Source organism: Pleurodeles waltl, chromosome 1_2 (assembly GCF_031143425.1).
Source record: "Pleurodeles waltl isolate 20211129_DDA chromosome 1_2, aPleWal1.hap1.20221129, whole genome shotgun sequence".
In the NCBI taxonomy this organism is placed as follows: Eukaryota; Metazoa; Chordata; class Amphibia; order Caudata; family Salamandridae; genus Pleurodeles; species Pleurodeles waltl.
The window spans coordinates 949,639,435-949,655,598 of record NC_090437.1 but is presented as its reverse complement, the minus strand read 5'-3'; the positions used below and the strand labels follow the sequence as shown (position 1 = coordinate 949,655,598).

Here is a 16,164-nt window from a genome sequence, read left to right as displayed (position 1 = left end):
GCCACTTTTTGAGGTTTGCAAAGGATTCTGGGTAACAGAACCTGGTACGAGCCCCGCAAGTCACCCCTCCTTGGATTCCCCTAGGTCTCTAGTTTTTTCAGAAATGCACAGGTTTGGTAGGTTTCCCTAGGTGCCGGCTGAACTAGAGGCCAAAATCTACAGGTAGGCACTTCGCAAAAAACACCTCTGTTTTCTTCCAAAAATTTGGATGTGTCCACGTTGCGCTTTGGGGCGTTTCCTGTCGCGGGCGCTAGGCCTACCCACACAAGTGAGGTATCATTTTTATCGGGAGACTTGTGGAAACGCTGGGTGGAAGGAAATTTGAGGCTCCTCTCAGATTCCAGAACTTTCTGTCACCGAAATGTGAGGAAAACTTGTTTTTTCAGCCACTTTTTGAGGTTTGCAAAGGATTCTGGGTAACAGAAGCTGGTCCGAGCCCTGCAAGTCACCCCTCCTTGGATTCCCCTAGGTCTCTAGTTTTCAGAAATCACAGGTTTGGTAGGTTTCCCTAGGTGCCGGCTGAGCTAGAGGCCAAAATCTACAGGTAGGCACTTCGCAAAAAACACCTCTGTTTTCTTCCCAAAATTTGGATGTGTCCACGTTGCGCTTTGGGGCGTTTCCTGTCGCAGGCGCTAGGCCTACCCACACAAGTGAGGTATCATTTTTATCGGGAGACTTGGGGGAACGCTGGGTGGAAGGAAATTTGTGGCTCCTCTCAGATTCCAGAACTTTCTGACACAGAAATGTGAGGAACATGTGTTTTTTTAGCCAAATTTTGAGGTTTGCAAAGGATTCTGGGTAACAGAACCTGGTCCGAGCCCCGCAAGTCACCCCATCTTGGATTCCCCTAGGTCTCTAGTTTTCAGAAATGCACAGGTTTGGTAGGTTTCCCTAGGTGCCGGCTGAACTAGAGGCCAAAATCTACAGGAAGGCACTTCGCAAAAAACACCTCTGTTTTCTTCCAAAAATTTGGATGTGTCCACGTTGCGCTTTGGGGCGTTTCCTGTCGCGGGCGCTAGGCCTACCCACACAAGTGAGGTATCATTTTTATCGGGAGACTTGTGGAAACGCTGGGTGGAAGGAAATTTGAGGCTCCTCTCAGATTCCAGAACTTTCTGTCACCGAAATTTGAGGAAAACTTGTTTTTTCAGCCACTTTTTGAGGTTTGCAAAGGATTCTGGGTAACAGAAGCTGGTCCGAGCCCTGCAAGTCACCCCTCCTTGGATTCCCCTAGGTCTCTAGTTTTCAGAAATGCACAGGTTTGGTAGGTTTCCCTAGGTGCCGGCTGAGCTAGAGGCCAAAATCTACAGGTAGGCACTTCGCAAAAAACACCTCTGTTTTCTTCCCAAAATTTGGATGTGTCCACGTTGCGCTTTGGGGCGTTTCCTGTCGCAGGCGCTAGGCCTACCCACACAAGTGAGGTATCATTTTTATCGGGAGACTTGGGGGAACGCTGGGTGGAAGGAAATTTGTGGCTCCTCTCAGATTCCAGAACTTTCTGACACAGAAATGTGAGGAACATGTGTTTTTTTAGCCAAATTTTGAGGTTTGCAAAGGATTCTGGGTAACAGAACCTGGTCCGAGCCCCGCAAGTCACCCCATCTTGGATTCCCCTAGGTCTCTGGTTTTCAGAAATGCACAGGTTTGGTAGGTTTCCCTAGGTGCCGGCTGAGCTAGAGGCCAAAATCTACAGGTAGGCACTTCGCAAAAAACACCTCTGTTTTCTTCCAAAAATTTGGATGTGTCCACGTTGCGCTTTGGGGCGTTTTCCGTCACAGGCGCTAGGCCTACCCACACAAGTGAGGTATCATTTTTATCGGGAGACTTGGGGGAACGCTGGGTGGAAGGAAATTTGTGGCTCCTCTCAGATTCCAGAACTTTCTGTCACCAAAATGTGAGGAAAACTTGTTTTTTTAGCCACTTTTTGAGGTTTGCAAAGGATTCTGGGTAACAGAACCTGGTCCGAGCCCCGCAAGTCACCCCTCCTTGGATTCCCCTACGTCTCTAGTTTTCAGAAATGCACAGGTTTGGTAGGTTTCCCTAGGTGCCGGCTGAGCTAGAGGCCAAAATCTACAGGTAGGCACTTTGGAAAAAACAGCTGTGTTTTCTATAAAAAAAATAGGATGTGTCCATGTTGTGTTTTGGGGCATTTCCTGTCGCGGGCACTAGGCCTACCCACACAAGTGAGGTATCATTTTTATCGGGAGACTAGGGGGAACATAGAATAGCAAAACAAGTGTTATTGCCCCTTATCTTTCTCTACATTTTTTCCTTCCAAGTATAAGAGAGTGTGTAAAAAAGACGTCTATTTCAGAAATGCCCTGCAATTCACATGCTAGTATGGGCACCTCGGAATTCAGCGATGTGCAAATAACCACTGCTCCTCAAAACCTTATCTTGGTCCCATTTTGGAAATGCAAAAGTTTTCTTGATACCTCTTTTTCACTCTTCATATTTCAGCAAATGAATTGCTGTATACCCAGTATAGAATGAAAACCAACTGCAGGGTGCAGCTCATTTATTGGCTCTGGGTACCTAGGGTTCTTGATGAACCTACAAGCCCTTTATATCCCTGCAACCAGAAGAGTCCAGCAGACAAAACAGTATATTGCTTTCAGAAATCTGACATCGCAGGAAAAAGTTGCAGAGTAAAACGTAAAGAAAAATGGCTGCTGTTTTCAGCTCAATTTCAATATTTTTTTATTTCAGCTGTTATTTTCTGTAGGGAAACCTTGTAGGATCTACACAAATGACCCCTTGCTGAATTCAGAATCTTGTCTAGTGTTCAGAAATGTTTAGCATTCCGGGATCCAGCATTGGTTTCACACCCATTCCTGTCCCTAACTGGAAGGAGGCTGAAAGCACCAAATATAGTAAAAATGGGGTATGTCTCAGTAAAATGACAAATTTGTGTTGAAAAATGTGGTTTTCTGATTCAAGTCTGCCCCTTCCTGAAAGGTGGGAAGATAGTGATTTCAGCACCAGAAACCCTTTGTTGATGGCATTTTCAGGGAAAAAACCACAAGCCTTCTTCGGCAGCCCTTTTTTCCAATTTTTTTGGAAAAAACTAAATTTCAGTGTATTTTGGCTATTTTCTTGGTCTCCTCCAGGGGAAACCACAAACTCTGGGTACCATTAGAATCCCTAGGATGTTGGTAAAAAAGGACGCAAATTTGGCGTGGTTAGCTTATGTGGACAAAAAGTTATGAAGCCCTAAGCGCGAACTACCCCAAATAGCCAAAAAAGGGCTCAGCACTGGGGGGGGGGAAAGGCCCAGCAGGTAAGGGGTTAAGCAATTTTTTGGACGGGAACGTCTATCTTGCATATAATTAACGCAAGGCGGGTTGCCGCATCCCAAAAAATTACGCACACAGGGGAATTTTGTCATCCGCGGGCTTGGACGTCAAAGTTTAAATACGGGGCAACGTTTGTGCTGATTGTGCATCAAAATTTTTGACGCACAATCGGTGCAGTCGGAGTATAAATATGCCCCTTATAGTCATAATCCACTCAAAAGTGATGGTTGTGGAAAAATTTATACACAAGTGCTGGACCCTTAACAATTCTTTCTTGGGGTTCCATGCACTGTGCGAATTTATTCTGGGAGGCCAAATACACCTTCTACCCAACCTCGCCACAATCCACAAGGTGTTGACGCGTTTCGGCCCCCTCAATTCTGGGTCTCATCAGGACTACAAAGGGACAACATTGCCTTAACTGTTCTAAAGTCTGCTCGCAGTCAAAGGAGAACCACGTCCAGGGGAAACTGTGAGGGTTGAAAAGTGCAGAGTCCTTAAATCGAAGCATGCCTTGGGGCAGTCAGCCGTGTGAGTCTCCCCTATGCCTTTTCAGAAGATTGAGAGGATTCTCACAAACACCGGGTAAACGCTGCGCGCAAATCAGAAGTGCGCTTCGATTTAAGGACTCTGCACCTCTTATGGAGGAGATTTCTTTGGGACAATCTTCAGACGATGTATTTTTTTTCATTCTTATGATTTGGTTTTTCATATGTTTTATAATAGTGGATGTTGTTTAAATGTAATACCGGGTGCTATGTTTTGATTTAATAGCGACATTCCGTCATTCTCCGCCCTGCTTGACTATTTATGAATACATTTGGTAAAGAATTTATTTCCCAAAGAAAGTATTTATCACTTCTCTTTGTAGAAAACAGATCTATTAATCCCAACCTTGTGACCAACCTTTTTGTTACTACATAAAAGGAACATCAGCACATATATACAATGGCAGGAAAGCAGGTAGGAAACCTATGACCCCCCAAGGTCTATACTAGGCTCCTGGAGCCAATATTTCCTAGAAAGTACCTGGTGTCCTGAAGAAGAGGCACTCCCTGTGCCTAAAGGAGGCGCATAGGGGTCCCCTGGCGCTCCTGTGCGTACAATGGGGCCACGTGGTGCTCCTGGGAGAGAGGGGCTGTCTGCACCCTCTCCGCTTGATAAACAGGCCCCTCCTGGGGCCTGTGATTTGGGTGGAGCCTGCCTCGGCCTACTCCAACCCTGTCCGCGGGATGAGGGCCAGGCGAGGACCAATAACAATTGTTGGGCGAAAGGAAGGGGACCTCCGTCAAGGCCTCCCTTCCCTGTTTTTAATGCAGAAATGTATGTTTTTAAGAAAAAGGAGCATCCTACTCCCAGGGCAGAGACCGGGGGAAAGAGGCGCTCCGAGTGCCTTCCCCCAAGTCCTGCGGTGAGGCTTTAGGAAGCTCGGACCCCTCTGGGGGCCCGAGAAGACACTCGCCCACACCGGATGCAGTGCGCAAGTGTTCGAAGAAGGTTCCCGGGCCACCGCGGTGATTCCTGACAGGAGCATGCTTGGTCCGCTTTGCTACTTCTTGTGCCCCGGGGGCACTGGAAAGAGCGTGGTCCTCGCGCTAAACATTAATCAGACGCCCGCTGCGGCAGTGATTTTTCCAGCAGGCAAGACGTGCTTTTGAGAAGCGCTTTCCAGTCACCAAGGAGTGCTCTAGAAGCGCTATGCAACCACTAAAGCACTCCAAAGTGGAAGAGGTTTACAGAGGTCAGGGGCCACAGCACCCTGCCTCTGGCGACTACAGGTGAAGAAGGGGGGCGCAGGGCTGGAGAACCCAGCAACAGGTTAGCACAACAAGGGGGTGCAGGCAGTGGCAGTTCATCCATGTGATCAGGCAGGTCACAGGTCAGCACAGCAGCAGCAGTCCAAGGTGGTCCTGGTGAGTCCTTTCACAGTGTCCTGTCCAGTTCTAGGTAAGGTTCCTGGAGTTCCGAGAATGTCCAAAGTGATGTCTCAAATGAAGTCTAAGTTGTGGGGAAAACTCCCCTGTACTTATACTAAGGTTACAGTGTCTTTTACAATGGGGCAGAGAGAGGGTTTCAACCAGTTACAACTGGTTCTGGGACTGCCCTTTCCTTCCTCTGGCACAGGCTCCAAACATCAGTGGGGGGTAAACAACCCTATTGTACGAGGCCAGGGCACAGCCTTTACAAATGCACTTGTGCCCCGCCTCTCCCTTCTCTCAGCCCAGGAAGGCTTTACAATATGTAGATGCACCTCTGTGACACCTCCACCCTCCCTGTGTTCAGGGTGTCTGAAAAGTGTGCACAAAGCCCCAACTGTCAGTCTGCCCAGACGTGGATTGGAGGCAAGCTGCAAAACACCAAAGTCATAAGCACAGATAAATGCGCACTTTCTAGAAGTGGTATTTCTGTGATAGTAATAACAAATACACCTACACCAGTAAGCAGCATTTCCGTCACTATCACAACCATACTAAACATGCCTACGCTACCCCTCATAAATCAGTCAATACCCCTTACACATAAGGCAGGGCATCTCAAATGCAATCCTATGAGAAGGCAGCACTCACAGCAGTGAGACACCAAGGGGGTCATTCCGACCCTGGAGGTCATAGACCGCCAGGGCCGGGGACCGCGGATGCACCGCCAACAGACTGGCAGTGCATCCAGGCCAATTCTGACCGCGGCGGTAAAGCCGCGGTCAGAAAAGGGGAACCGGCGGTTTCCCGCCGGTTTTCCCCTGGCCTGAGGAATCCTCCATGGCGGCGCTGCAGGCAGCGCCGCCATGGGGATTCCGACCCCCTTCTCGCCAGCCTGGTTCTGTCGGTTTTGACCGGCAGAATCTTGCTGGCGGGAACAGGTGTTGTGGGGCCCCCTAACAGGGCCCCACAAAGATTTTCAGTGTCTGCATAGCAGACACTGAAAATCGCGACGGGTGCAACTGCACCCGTCGCACCCTTTCCACTCCGCCGGCTCCATTCGGAGCCGGCATCCTCGTGGAAGGGGGATCCCGCTGGGCGGGCGGGCGGCCTTCTGGCGGTCGTCCGCCGGCCCAGCGGGAAACTCAGAATTACCGCAGCGGTCTTTTGACCGCGCTGCGGTATTCTGTCGGGGGAACTTTGGCGGGCGGCCTCCGCCGCCCGCCGAAGTCAGAATGACCCCCCAAGTTAGGCTGTTTATCACTACCAGGACAGGCCACGCAACCTGGCACATGTCCTGCCTTCTACATACATGGCACCCTGCCCATAGGGCTAGCTAGGGCGTGCCTTAGGAGTGACTTACACATTGTAAAAAGGGAGTTCTGGGCCTGGCAAGAAAATTTAGATGCCAGGTCCCTGTGGCAGAAAACTGCGCACACAGGCCCTGCGCTAGCAGGCCTGGGATAGGTTCGACAAGCAGTGCTGCAGTCCCACTAGTAGCATTTAATTTACAGGCCCTGGGTATAGGGATACCACTTTACAAGGGACTTATAGGTAAATTAAATATGCCAATTAGGTATAAGCCAATCATACCAATTTTGTAAGGGAGAGCACATGCACTTTAGCACTGGTTAGCACTGAAAAAGTGCTCAGAGTCAAAACGTCAGCCAGCAAGGGTCAGAAAAATAAGGAGGCAAAAGGCAAAAAGTCGGGGGAATGACCCTGTAAAAGGGCCAGGTCCAACACCTGTGTTTTACTTTGTGGTATTTAACTTTGTGGGATTTTATCAAATGTTCTTTCAATAAGTTAATAACCCAGTTGCTCAAATTGTTTTGAACCATCTATGCATGTCCTTATGTGTATTAAGGAACAGTATTCTACTTCCCTGACCCCATACTGTAGGTATTTGGAAGGATTTGAAAATATGGATTTTGAAAGCAATGGGGGGTGGTAGGACTCACTTCCACAGAGGCCAGGTGCAGAGAAATCTCAGAAGCTTGTTATGGTTCTGTACCTCTCACAAAGGAAGCTAGCCAACGAGCCCTTGGAATCAATTTGGGTGGTACTGGGTTGAAGGAGGAGGTATAGTTCTCCTTCAAGCAGCAAAGCTGGCCTTCATGAAGCAGCACAAGCCTCTGGTAGCAGCAGAGCAGTCCTCTTGGGATCAAGGCAGACCTTCTGAAGTCTTCCAGAGGTCCAGGAGTGTACAGATGAGGTGTACAGAGGCCGCAAAATGCATACCTGATGCCAGCCTTTAAATTGGGGGAATTCCCTATAATACCCCCACATCTGGCTCTGGAAGGTTCTCCCCTTTTCTGCCAAGTGTCCAAGAAGTCTGGGATACCAACAATTGCAATCCTTGTCAGAGTGAACCACAAAAGTAGTTAAATTAACCTGTCCTTAACTCTCTGGTAGCTTGGCACAAAAGCAGTCAGGTTTAACCTAGAGGCACCTTGGAAAGTATTTATGCAGCACACAAACAGTAATAAAGTGAAAACACACAAAAAAAATTCTCAAACCAACGTTAAAACTTAGAATGACTTTGATTGAATAAAATGATACCAGAATGACAAAAATCCAATCAGTAGAATCAGACATATGCAATTTCAAACTTTTAGGTAGATATAGCTCCTAAAAACTCAAAGCACTTCTTGTGGGCATCTAGTTGCACAAGACTAAGGCAAAGCCAAACGTTAAGGCTGACTGTGATGAAGCATAGGGCAGAAACAAAGGGTGGATTGGGCCTGGACTCGGCTGACCTTCAGACTTAGAAAAGAAATGGTTTGAGAAGATAGAGTTCAGTGGAGCAGGGGATGTCCGAGGACGAGGTGTCGTAATTGGGGAGCTGAAGGACGGTGTTGCAGAGGAGATTTTTACCTATGGACTTTGTCATCCTTTTGGCAGTCAAGAAACTCCAGCTGGACAAAGCTGCAGGCATTAGCTAACGAAGGCTTCATGAGGCTGGAAACCTCCGCAGAGAGTTCCCACTGAATAGGATTTACAGCTGCAGAGGAGAACGTACTGGAAGCTACAGCGAAGTCAGGCCGACGTGTGATGCAGCTTGGGTAGATCGGCTGACCAGTCAATCCAGGTCTTCTATTGGTTCTCCAGGAAATGTTTAGTGAAAAATGTTCTGAAATCCTATGTTTTAGGATTAGGCAGAACTAGCACCACTAACACAGCTTCCAAAGGTCTAGAAACTGGGGGACAGCCCTTGGGGGGTTGAGACTCACTTCAGCAGAGGCCAGGTGCGGGGTCAAGACCTCAGAAGCTTGTTATGGTCCTCTAGCTCACACAGGAAGCTAGCCAATGAGCCCTTGCAATTACTTCTGGTGGTTCTGGGTTCAAGGAGAGGTCCAGTTCTCCTCCAAGCAGCAAGGCAGTCCTTCATGAAGATGGGCAGTCCTCTTGTAGAAGCAGGGCAGCGTTCTTGGGATCAAGGCAGACCATCTAAAGTCTTCCAAAGGTCCAGGAGTGTACAGATGAAGTGTTCTGAGCCCCAAAATGAATACCTGGTGCCAGCCTTTGAAGTGGGGGAAGTCCCTATAATACCCCAACAAATGGCTCTGGAAGGTTCGTACCTTTCCCTGCCAGTGTCCAAAAAGTCTGGGATTACAAAAGACTAGTGTCAGGTTCCTCTGTGTGTGCAAGAGGCAAGCCTTTTGAAGAGTAAGTGAGACAGGGAATAGCTCTTCCCCCAGCCATCCTGCCAACATCTAACCCCTTTTGTCTCACTGTCTGGAAAGGATACACAAAGCACTACAGTAGGGTCAATCACAGTCATGTGAACCAGAACACTGGCAGAAGGCACAATTTGCTAGGACAAGAAACTGTCAAAAGTGGTATTTTCAGAATTGTGAATTAAATTCTGACTTTACCATAAAAAAGGATTTAAGACTGCAATTCATTTGAGTCTTAACATGACATTTCTACCTGCTCTCAAAAGTTAGCATTTATTAAATATAATGGGTCATATAAGTCTGTGGGAGAGGTAGGCCTTACAGTAGAAAAAACATTTTTTAGGGTTTGTAAAATATCAACCCATCGTATGGGCCTTTGGGGCCTACCTGAGGGGTAACTCAGATGTATTAAAAAGAAAGCTTTAGGTCTGGTAAAAGCTTTTTGTTGCTCTGTCAAAATGACAATTTGAAACTGCCCTACAGGCTGAAATGAGAGACCTGAGACATTTTTAAAGTGGTACTTTAGTTGTTGACACACTGAAGGCTGCAGGCCTCCTAGTTGCATTTCATTTGCATGCCCTAGCTGCATGTAGAACCATATATTAATGACTTATAGATAAATGAAATGTTTCAATCAGGTATAGGCAAAATGTATCTTGTTTTAGGTAGAGAACACAAGCACTTCAGCACTGAGAAACAGCAGTAAAGTGCACAGAGTCCTAATGCCAACACAATGAATTCATAAAACAGGAGGGGTGAAGGCAAAAGGTTTAGGGAATACCATACCAAGGATCTCAAGTCTAACAAGACCCTTAACTGCTGTAGAGCTACTAATGTTTCAGTTCAAGTTCACATTTTCCAAGAATACGGTACTCTGCTTTCCCTATAAATTTCCACTATGATCAGTGATATACATAAATATTCTCAGGGATGCTACTACCAAAATAATTATTAGTGTTTTTACTCTATGACATCGCTCTTGAGTTGTATTATGCATAAACATATCCTGAGGATTTTGCTGGCTACAGTTATCTCGATTGTATCCTCAATGTAATTGATATCCTGTAACTTGGAAGAAAATATTTGGTAAAAAATGGCCTTGAAGAATAAGAAAATAAAATTATTTTCACAGTACCAGAACATAAACACCTTTGGCATCACTGTGATAAGAATTAGCTTGAACCTGCTAAGTAAACTGAAAGAGAGAGTTATAGTTAAAAGAATACATGGATACAAACAAACTGCTTACTCTGGCAATCTCTGTTTTGCTTGTTAAATAAGTGTGTATTGCATTAAAAGGAGAAAGGAAAGTAACATATTGTTACACAAGGTAGACAAATATATTGAACAGATGAAGACCATTATAGAGTTTTGTGGCTCCGTTTGAGAACTATATAGATGCAATGGAAAGTGCCCTAAGGTAAGTAGCCACTACAGCCTTTTACCCCTCTTCATTGTCAGTTCTCTGTTGGAGTGGCAAAACAAATTTTGCACTAAGGCAAACTGGACAGCTTCTGGCTGGATGTAAATAGGGTGAGATTATTTTTTCTAGACTATTTTTGGCATCCAACAAAGGTTTTTGATTGTATCCATTTGCTCCCCTTCAAAGGTCTGCCCTCAGAGAACATATTATTGATCGTACATAGTATGATCTGCTAATCATGCTCAATGGAGGTGGAGTGGCCCAACGAATGCACCACGAAGATGTATAATCTAGGGAGAGCAAGAATGTCATAATTAGGAGGTGTTCTTCTACACTAGCAGCCTGAACTGATATGCAAGATTCCAGTATTGTGACAGTTTTGTCCACAGCTATGGTCTATGCAAAAGCACCCGATGTAGTAACCGCAAAGTCAATAAAATATCTGCAATAAAAATAATAAATAAAGAGAAAGTAAAATGATATTCAAGACGGTTGATTGATGGAACCATCCATGTGGAAATCACACATGCCTGAACAACACGATCGGAACAACGACCGCGTTGTTTCCACGCATGCCTTTATCACACATGCCTTTACAATGATTTTTTGTTTTAGAGGCATACCTAGTAAAGGCATGTGTGGAAATGGCATGCGTGGTTGTTGCATGCCACCGCCCCACCCTAAAAACAGAAGTACTCCGACCCCCCACCCTTAAAAACTACCCGATCCCTCCCACCCACCCTGAGCCCTAAAACCAACCCCTACCCCCAAAAATAAAACAACCCAACCCCTAAAAACAAAATGACACCAATCCCCCCACCCCTGCTCCTAAAAACAGAAGTACCCCGACGCCCAACCTTTCAAAACTACCCCGATACCCCCACCCATCCTGAGTCCCAAAAGTGACCCCACCCCCAAAAATAAAACTACCCAACCCCTAAAAACTAATTTAACCTGACCCCTCCACCCCCGCCTCTAAGAACCCGACTGCCCGCCTGCCCTGAATACATTACCCAAACCCCCACCCCTGCCTCTAAAAACCCGACCCCACCCTAAATACAAAATGACCTCAACTCCGACCCCTAAAAACCCGCCCGCCCTAAATACAAAATTACCCTGGCCCCCCACCATTAATAGCCCGCCACCTACCCACCCTAAATACAAATTTACACCAACCCCCACCTCTACTCCTAAAAACCAGACCTCCCTACCAGCCCTGAAAACAAAATTACCCCAACTCCCCACCCCCAACCCCAAAAACCCAACGCCCCCACCTGCCCTGAATACAAAATGAGCTCAACCCCCACCCACCCCTAAAAACCCAAACCCCCACCCACCCTAAATACAAAATTACCCTAACCCCCACCCTTAAAAACCTGACCCACGCCCTAAATACAAAATTACCAAAACACCTCCACCCCCACCCCAATAAACCACCACCCACCCACCCTAAATATAAAATTACCCCAGCCCCCACCCTGCCCCTAAAAACCCAACCCCCCACCTGCCCTAAATATAAAATTACACCTACCCCCAACCCTTAAAACCTGCCTCCTACCCGCCCTAAAAACATAATTACCCCAACATCCCCAAATACAAAATTACCCTGACCCCTACCCCTCCCCTAAAAATCCAACCCACACCCGCCCTAAATACAAAATTACCCGGACCCCCTGCCCCTAAAAACCTGACACTTCCACCCCCCTAAAAACAAAATAACACTGACCCCCCACCCCACCCTAAAATCATAGCATAGACCCCCCACCACAGCCACTTAAATTGTTTTTTAATAACCTAATCAAACCAACCCCTCACCCCTCGCCCCCACCCCTAAAAACTACCCCCAACCCTGCCCCAGCCCCACTTACCTGACTGCGTCCTCTCCTGATGGATCTTCCTTTTTCTCTACCTTAACCATGCATGTGCGTTGTTCAACACATGGGTGGTTAAGGCAGAGAAAAAGGCCTGGGTTGTTCAAGCAAGCGTCCCTTCACTTGTGTGAACAACGCAGGTGTGGTCCCAGACGCGTTGTTCTTTCACATTCAAGACAACTACAAGCTTTGTTTTCTAAATGTTTTCAATTGTTAAAAGAGACGATCGAAATTCAAAACGTCTTTTACACAGAGGTCGAACTCATCTTTTGTCAATTAAAAAGAATTACACCACCTTCATGTAGATGATGATAATATATTATACTTTAGAGTTGCATCCTGAGTATTAATGACCTCTATCAAGAGTGATACCATATACCAACGTGGTTTGAGATTTTTCCACATGAACCTCCTTGTTCATCTAAATTAAACCCAGTTGCTATAAAAATCTAAGTGATTTTTTGTTGGAGGAAATCACAGTTACAGTTGACTGTTCATTTTGTTCATTTCTGGACTGATATTGTACTGGCCACTAACGAACGATGGGACCACAGTTTCAGAAAAAATAAACTATTTGACGCTCTGTTAGTGCATGAATTAAACATAGCAGAGTAAAAATGTCCACGTTTTAGCCCAACAGACACAGATAAACTTTGCTAAATATAAAACAACCGATAAAATCAGAAGTAAATAATGCAATTGTTTGTGATTCTCCTTCATGGATTAATTATAGCTGGGATAATATAACCGTTTTAGGTAGTAATTTACGTGCCAAAATTATTTCACATTGCAATAACATACAACTAAACCTTTACAATGGCACACATCATCGACGTTCAATAATGAACGTTGAACTAAGGCCTTTGTCTAAAAAAGAATTATGCTAAATGTTCAGAAATTGTGAGAAAGCCATTACAATTGATGGCCATTTTGTTGTTAACATCTTGAGATTTCCCTATCTGGAGCAATCATCAGTGGATAGAATAAACATTTAGCACATTCCCTTCTATAAAAAATATTGCTTTTATAGTGACATGTTACCTGTTACTCTTAGTTTCTCAGCACCAATAGTGATTTCTTCCTCGTCCGCAGAAAATAAAACCCTCCCACTTTCACTTTCCCGCACTTCAAATCTTTTACACTGGGCTTCTACGGAATCCGCTCCTACAAAAATATAAAGAGAAACACATAACAATTGTGTAACTTTACGAAAATACACTATTAACACGTCAACTTAGGTGACATAGATATGAACCCAGCAGTTTTGAGAATGTTGGTAGCAGGCCATTGTGCAATTTGTCAGTATACATATATATATGTATATATATATATGTATATATATATATATAGTTAGAAATGGGGTCTTTGGTTGCAAGTCATGTTACCCCCTGTCCAAGCAAGGACCCTCATTCTAGTCAGGGTAAAAGAGAATCACCCTCAGCTAACTCCTGCTTACCCCCTTGGTAGCTTGGCACAAGCAGTAGGCTTAACTTCAGAGTGCTAGGTGTAAAGTATTTCTGCCAACACGCACAGTAACTTAATGAAATCACTACAAAATGACACAACACAGGTTTAGAAAAATAGGAAATATTTATCTAAACATAACAAGACCAAAACGAGAAAAAAAACACAATCCACAAGTCAAGTTATCAATTAAAAAACAAAAAGAGTCTTCATGTAGTTTTAAAAACACACTAACACTGTGAGCGTGAAAATGTACCTTGGGTGCGCCAAAAACAATAACACCTCACGGGTGAGTGTGCGTCAAAAAGGGCTTGCGATGCGCCGATTTCACTCACGAGCAAGACCTTCCGTTGTTTCTCCTTTCGTCGGGTTGGGGCGCGTTGCTTCTTCTCTCCACAGGAGAGTGATGCGTTGATCCGGTCAGCACTCTTGGGTCCGGCAGGCCTTGCGTTGTTTTCACACACCCAGCGGTACTTGTGTTAGAAATCCAGCCGCACAATGATCCGAAAACCACACAGTGCGGGTTGCGATCTCCCAGCCTCCATCAGCGATGCTGTGCGTCGTTTCTCCAGCTCCGTGCGTCGATTCTTCTGTTGCGTTACAGGCCCACAAAGCTGGCGGCGCATCGATTTCCCAGCCACAGATCGGAGTCGCGTCGATCTTTTCCACGCACTGCATTCTGCGCGTGGATTTCTTCCTCTTAGGCTGCCAGCTTCTCCTTTCAGGGTCCCAAGAACTGGATGGGCACCACAGGGCAGAGTAGGAGTCTCTCCAGAGACTCCAGGTGCTGGCAGGGGAAAGTCTTTGCTGTCCCTGAGACTTCAAACAACAGGCTGCAAGCTCTAAATCAAACCCTTGGAGATCTTCACAAGATGGAAAGCACACAAAGTCCAGTCTTTGTCCTCTTACCCCGGCAGAAGCAGCAACTGCAGGATAGCTCCACAAAGCACAGTCACAGGCAGGGCAGCTCTTCTTCCGCAGCTCTTCTACAGGCAGAGGTTCCTCTTGATTTCCAGAAGTGTTCTAAAGTCTGTGGTTTTGGGTGCCCTTCTTCTACCCAATTTCTCATTTGAAGTAGGCCTACTTAAAAGCAAAGTCTTTCTTGAATGTGAGATCCTGCCTTGCCCAGGCCAGGCCCCAGACATTCACCAAGGGGGTTGGAGACTGCATTGTGTGAGGGCAGGCACAGCCCTTTAAGGTGTGAGTGACCATTCCTCCCCTCTCTCCTAGCACAGATGGCTCATCAGGAAATGCAGACTACGCCCCAGCTCCCTTTGTGTCACTGTCTAGTGTGAGGTGCAACCAGGCCAACCGTCAAACTGAACCAGACAGGGAGTCCACAAACAGGCAGAGTCACAGAAATGGTATAAGCAAGAAAATACTCATGTTCTAAAAGTGGCATTTTCAAACACACAATCTTAAAATCAACTTTACTAAAAGATGTATTTTTAAATTGTGAGCTCAGAGAACCCAAACTCCACATGTCCATCCACTCCCAAAGGGAATCTACACTTTACTTAGATTTTAAGGTAGCCCCCATGTTAACCTATGAGAGGGACAGGCCTTGCAACAGTGAAAAACGAATTTAGCAATATGTCACTGTCAGGACATATAAAACACATCACTATTTGTCCCACCTCAACCATACACTGCACCCTGCCCTTGAGGCTACCTTGGGCCTACCTTAGGGGTGCCTTACATGTAAGAAAAGGAAAGGTTTAGGCCTGGCAAGTGGGTACACTTGCCAAGTCGAATTTACAGTTAAAACTGCACACATAGGCACTGCAGTGGCAGGTCTGAGACATGATTACAGAGCTACTTATGTGGGTGCAAAGCCAGTGCTGCAGGCCCCCTAGTAGCATTTGATTTACAGGCCCAGGGCACCACTAGTGCACTGTACTAAGGACTTACTAATAAATCAAATATGCCAATCATGGATAAACCAATTACATACACATTTTGTAAAGGAGCACTTGCACTTTAGCACTGGTTAGCAGTGGTAAAGTGCCCAGAGTAACAAAAACAGCTAAATCAGAGTCCAGCACACATCAACAACCTGGGAAACAGAGGCAAAAAGTTAAGGGAGATCACGCCAAGGATGAAAAGTCTAACACACATATATGTGTGTGTGCATACTGGCAGTCACCAGTAGGTAATTATAGTTAGGACCTAGCTTCCATTGGAAAAGCGTTTTTTTTTTTTTTTGGCTTGGCTATATCATTGGCACAATTTGACAAATCTTCACAAATATTTTCAAACAAAAGTGTGCCCAAAAATGTTGTTGTGCATGGAAAGTTCTGCAGTGATCCTCCTGATCTTGTGCAGATATCTGATTGGCTGTCAACATTTCAACCAGGAACTAGGAAGTGTTGGCAGACATTTTGAGACTCGACTTCAGCCAAGTCTCAACAACAAATGTAAAAAAAAGAAAAGGGGGCAGAGTACGTTTACCCTAACCCTTATCATTGGCGCAGGGGTTCCCCAGGAACCATGCCAGGGCAAAAAGCTTTTTCT

General features: G+C 45.8%; 1 protein-coding gene across 5 annotated transcripts in view; it reads right to left on the bottom strand.

Moving 5' to 3' along the window:
• SGCZ (sarcoglycan zeta) overlaps positions 1 to 16,164 on the bottom strand; it is a 4,310,842-nt gene that overhangs the window by 705,214 nt on the left and 3,589,464 nt on the right. For all 5 annotated transcript variants that reach the window (XM_069200738.1, XM_069200719.1, XM_069200747.1 and 2 more), the window contains one exon: positions 13,228 to 13,350. In XM_069200738.1, coding sequence (XP_069056839.1) covers positions 13,228 to 13,350 — 123 coding nt within the window. The remainder of the gene's footprint in view (positions 1 to 13,227; positions 13,351 to 16,164) is intronic.